Here is a 6,000-nt window from a genome sequence, read left to right as displayed (position 1 = left end):
ACTAATCAATTAGTAGATGGACTGATAATTAAATTAATTAAAGACTATTTTGATAATGCATTGTTTCAGTGATCTTTCAAGTGGAAACTGTAATTAGCCTTAATTGAATTTCTCAGAAATTAATATTTGCTGTTTCGCAGACTCTTAATTACTGTAAACCTTACATCTTTAGGTTTTGTAAATTATTCTTCAGTATAACAAGAAATATGGAAATGCCATGCGCTTTATAGACAAAACAATGATTAAGGAAACTATTGGGCAGACTAATCGATAATTAAAAACAATCTGCCAGGTTACAAAATTAACTTATTTGTTTACCACTAGCCAAATGGCTAGTGAATGTTTAAATTTTTACCAGCCACTCAATAGTTAATTATTGTTTTTTGGCTGTTGAGTGCCACTTGCAGTATAGTTAACCAGCAGTGAGCTGGTGCTAATTTTGTACTTTGGTTGAAAAACTAGTGATTTGTATTTAAATATCACAGTAAATATCCTTTATTTTAAGTGTGCTAAAAGCCTTTAGTTAAGATATAATTAGTTCTGTACTTACACTCGCTATTTTGAGTACATGATACGTACACACTGACCAAGTACGGCAACACGTAGTCTCTTTTCAAACAGGTGAAAACGGTGGATGAGGAAGTATGTAGTATGGGCGTAGTAGAAAAATGTAACTTGTGTTTTATTTTCAGCCAAGTACCACTAAACTGTAGTCGGATATACAGTATTTCGGTGGGAGACAATAGGTGGCACTAATGCACCTTCCATTTGCAATTCACCATTAGAAAGAAGCAGTGGTTCCGCTAAGTACTGTACACATTGACCTTGTACGATTTGAGACAACACAAGTGAACTGAGACACAGCATACATCTCAAGTTCTGAGAATATGCGAATCAGTGAGTTGAAAAGTGGGATTTATGAAATAAGAAGGAAAATATATTTTAAACTGAAGTTTGGCCCCAAAAGGAATCATCACATATTCATAAATCAAATGAAATCCTCCTCCTCTGATAGCACTTTTTTCTTCCTATTTCTCTTTTTTTTGCAGGTCCCCAGGGTCGAACAAACTCAGAAATTGGTGCAGGATGTTTTGACATCTCCTCTCTGTCCCTCCAGTTTTCCTCTCTGTAATGGAGCTTTCTTTGCAGGGCTCTCCTTCAAACATATCCAAACTGTTCCATAACACCAGCATGCCACTAAATGCCACAGGGAATTACACCACCGACCAATTCACTGATGTCAACCTCTTTGAAATCCTGGGTCCAAAACGATCTCCCTTCTTCCTCCCTGTGACCAGTGTTTACCTTCTCATCTTCCTCACCGGCTTGTCTGGGAATCTGCTCACATGTGCAGTGATAGCAAAGCACAAGAAGATGCGAAACCCCACCAACCTCTACCTGGTGAGCCTGGCTGTGTCTGACCTCCTCGTCCTCTTGTTCGGGATGCCTCTGGAGATATATGACCTGTGGCAGAACTACCCATTCTCCTTTGGCAAGGGCGGCTGCTACTTCAAGACCTTTCTCTTCGAGACGGTCTGCTTTGCCTCAATCCTCAACGTCACAGCTCTGAGTGTGGAGAGGTATATAGCAGTGGTGCACCCACTGAAAACACGGTACTTGTCGACTAACCAGCACGCCAAGAGGGTCATCACCATCGTGTGGGTGGTGTCGATGATCTGTGCCATCCCCAACACCTCCCTGCATGGCATCTTCTACCTGCCCGAGAGAATGGAGGAGTCGGCCATATGCACTGTGGTGAAGCCCCTGTGGATCTATAACATGGTCATGCAGATCACAACTGTGGTCTTCTATTTTGTGCCCATGATGGTGATTAGCGTGCTATACATGATGATGGGTCTTCATTTGTGCAGGGAAAGGCAACTGCCTAGTGGGGACCTCGGAAAGAACTGTTGCAGCAACATTCGAAGGATCAGTATGAACAGGCGCAGGAGACAGATCAACAAGATGCTCTGTGAGTTATTTTCTCTCTTTGGAAAACATGTATTACTGTGAAATGTTGCTATGATAGCGGATCCCCTCTAATCTGTGTTATCAAAGCCAAGACATGCTTCAGAAGAAACAACAGAGCAAATGATGCCAGAGGATTGTAAATTCTTTGTATGGATTATTTGTAGTCTGGAGGAAGTCATATCTTTGGCGCTTTGGGGCTTTATGAGATTTCAAGCAAAGTTGTTACAATATCTAGTCCATCTACCCCATTGTTAATTCATAGATCATTGATTTGTTCTTTTCTGTGCGAGGAGCTTTATACTTGTATGATATAACCATCAAATACACATAATGGGTGGTATATTGAATTCCAGTAGGACTCATCTTAAAGACTATTTTCTGAATCTGTTTCTTACTGTACTGTAATGATTGCTGGAGTAGTCTCGGCCGAGATAACCCGAAATACTAAATTGTCATCAGATCGATGGGCGATGAGATTCAGATTCCAGGTGATTATACACTATTGAAAACATAATTATGACTATTATATTTTCTTATATTATATCTGCAAATGGATTCTCCTAAATCCTACATACTGGTTCTTTAAAATATAATTATTTTATTATTATTTTTTAACACCATATTTTTTTGTCATATAGCGGCAATGTCAGTCCACCACTTTGATCCAGACTGAAATATTTCAACAACCCCAGAGGGACCGTGGGCACATTAAGAGAATAATGTAATAAGCGCTTTTTCATCGACCTCTGTTGCTCAGAGTAAAATTACTAGAAGACACTAATGTTAATGATTTGATCTTTGACATTTTTATCTAAAATGCACCTGTTAAGGATGTTTGGGAATGTTTGGGGGGCTGTTTACATTAGATTAATGGATAAGTTATCAACTATAAAATTGCCACCAACGATTTTGATGATCAATTAACGAGTTTGAGTGACTGTTTAAGGAAATAAAGTCAAAATTGTCAGATTTCAGCTCCTTAAATATCAATATCATCTGGTTTCTGAATATCTTTTAGTTGTGAACAAAACCAGATATTGGAGGACATCATCTTGATCTATGGAAAACAGTGATCATCATTTTTCATAATTTTCTGACCAAACAACTAATCAATAAATGACAGATTAATCAACAATGAATATAACCATTAGTTTCAGCCCTAGATTAAAAGACACAATATTACTTTTGCTGAACATTACTAACTGATGAATCATTTTGTTACAAAACGGGGAAAAATGTAACTTTCCACAGCTCTAAGTTGCTGTATTCAAATGACGTGTAATATCATGTTAGACCTAAAAACAAACCCTGACTCATTTCGACAAGTTAAAACATGACTAGGCTTTTACAATAAAGGCATTTGGAATGCTTTGATTTTAAATGTAACATTATCCAAAGAGCACCTCAAACTTAATTTGAGTCTAGGAAGCATTCCTAATCAAACATTTTATGCCTGTTTTATTGAGGGGATTATAGTCCAAAACCCCCATATATTCTTTATGACAGATAAATACACACTCAATGCAGCAATATCTATTTAAAGTTTGACAAATATGATAACACCAGTCCAAATAAGTCTCAAAACCCTAAATGTACTGAAGTGACTATTGGTGTTTTATTATCGATCTCTAACTTTCTTAATTTGTAACTGCAGGGGAAAGCTACGGAAAGCAGTGTGGTGTTGTTGTAGTAAATCTGGATCCACTTAGTCCATGAGCCAGAACCCCACATTTTGCCCGTCATACCAATTTGGAGTGACCATGTCTCATAGTTAATTATTTTAAAGGTTAATGTCTATAGTGTTGGAAAATGCATCATAGCATTGCAGCAATGGTAGCTTTTCATGTCCTATCACTTTTTTCGTCCATCCATCGTCACCGAGTTTACATGTTTTTTTCACTATTTTACACTTGGAGCCAGTATAAAAGGCATATATCATTGTAAAACTGAGACTATAATTGATATATCAATCACCCTTTCATGGTGCTGAGGACTTGACTGATTGACCTTTGACCTTCCCACTCTGTCCAACTTGATCCTCCTTGTAAGAACAGCATCAAAAGGTTATAAATTACAGAGAGCATCAACAAAGAACACTGTTTAACCTGCCACAGTTAAAAAAATGATCTCTGGTCTGCTCCTCTAGCAATCGTGGTGGCGGTGTTTGGAGTCTGCTGGGCGCCCTTCCACATCGAGAGGCTCCTGTGGAGTTCCATCAGCCAGTGGACCGACTTGATGCACAACATTTATCAATACATCCATATCCTGTCGGGCGTCTTCTTCTACCTCAGCTCCGCAGTCAACCCCATCATCTACAGCCTGCTTTCCACACGGTTCAGGGAGTGTTTCCGAGAACTCGTTTGCTCTCAGACGGAGGATAACAGCTCTGTCAGAGACTCACCGCCGTTCCCTAAGATTTTACTGGAACCGTCCGTCTCAAGTGGCAGGGCTCAGGCTGAGTGTAAGGACACCAATGCTTTCATCCCTATGCTGGCTACTAACATGACACTGAGCATGGACACGGCAATCCTCACACATGCAACCTGCAACATCTGTGTTCTAACTGAGACTTGATTTGAAAAAAAGCTAACAAGCAACAGAGAAAACCATAATTTTACATATTGGGAAATAAGCTTATTTGCTTTCTTGTCGAACGTTAGATGATAAGATCGATACCAATCTCAGATCGAAGCTTAGGTTACTATAATAACTAAAACGGGGGAAGCAGCTAGCTTGACCCACCGTGATCTAAAGCTCACTAATTAACACGAAGAAAAACTAAAGTTTAAAACACAAAACACAAGTTGCAGTTTCATCCACCTGTTTTGTGTGCATTTTCAATTTGTGAAAACCTTTATGTAAAAGTGGTCATTTCATAAAAGTCTGGCTGACAAAAGTTGACGAATCTATATAAGCAAAAAGTGACAATTTCAAAGTTTCTTTGCAGATTTTCTCAAAATTTGGTTAAAATTTGTGATAACATTTGGATGGAGACCCAGCTACAGTAAAATTCAAAATAAATTTTTTCAAGTTCTAACCCTTTGTCAATTATTCATTTATCTCTTGTTATGTGCTAAATATATGTTAAATAATAATGAGAAGGACACTTGGACAGGGCATACTTCCAGCAAGGCATGCCCTATCTCACAATGTTATGTGTGAATTTTCCCAGATGGGAACTCAATTTTCAGATTATTCCAACACCACATGAATGCAGCACAAATACCGTATCTCTCTAATTAAAAAAAAATAGGTTAAAAATTCAAGAGTTATGCTTTTACGGGACCAAGAAAGATGTTTTGACATTTTAAAGCAATAAACAAAGAGATACACCATATTTATTTGTTAGATTTAATGGTGCTGATAAGTGGATTTTTTTTAACCATTGGACAGAGCCAGGCTAGCTATTTCTTCTTTCTTCAAGTCTTTGTGCTAAAGTTAAACTAAATGTCTGCTTGCTCCAGTGATATTGACCTTTTTGTCTAACTCACGCTGGGGGAGGCCAACTGAGTAGGTTAATGTTGACGTTAAGGATAGGAAAGTGCACCACATACACCAGCAACCAACATTAGACATTAGAACAGCCTACAGCCTAATAAACACTGTCATGCATCTACCCGATGTCAAGTTGACCGGGTTGAATGCACTGCGTCTCCTGAAAATGTGAAAACTAGAAGACATCACTGCTCCGACGGAGCATATATAGACACGTCAGAATTTTGCGGTTTTCACAGCTACAATGTAGCATCTTTGACTGCTGGTACATAAAAGTCTACTGTAGAGGTCCAGGGCTATTCCCAGTGACTAAGTCCAAATGCTCATTTAAACTCATTACATGTCCCTAAAGATCTTATATGTATGTGAGCTATGATTTGTTTGTTGCTATGGATAATATTATTTTACAGTGCCTGCATATGCCTCCACCAGCTGTTTTACGGCCGAGCCAGACCAGAAGCATAAGCAGTGCGTGATGGCTGCCTCGCTAAAACTGCTTCAGCTCGCACATACTTGTGTCCGCTCTGCTACAGC

The 6,000-nt window shown here is 38.7% G+C and overlaps 1 protein-coding gene across 1 annotated transcript; it reads left to right on the top strand.

Annotated features, from left to right (window-relative positions):
• Positions 1 to 1,131: 1,131 nt before the first annotated feature.
• Positions 1,132 to 4,545, top strand: nmur3 (neuromedin U receptor 3; the record flags this gene model as incomplete). Its single annotated transcript, XM_083939528.1, has 2 exons — positions 1,132 to 1,972; positions 4,118 to 4,545. The coding sequence occupies 2 exons, from the start codon at positions 1,132 to 1,134 to the stop codon at positions 4,543 to 4,545; spliced, it is 1,269 nt and encodes a 422-aa protein (XP_083795654.1).
• Between the last annotated feature and the right edge of the window lie 1,455 nt (positions 4,546 to 6,000).

The sequence above is a fragment of the Echiichthys vipera genome (assembly GCF_963691815.1).
Source record: "Echiichthys vipera genome assembly, chromosome: X".
Lineage (NCBI taxonomy): Eukaryota > Metazoa > Chordata > Actinopteri > Perciformes > Trachinidae > Echiichthys > Echiichthys vipera.
This window is presented reverse-complemented; position numbering and strand designations above follow the sequence as displayed.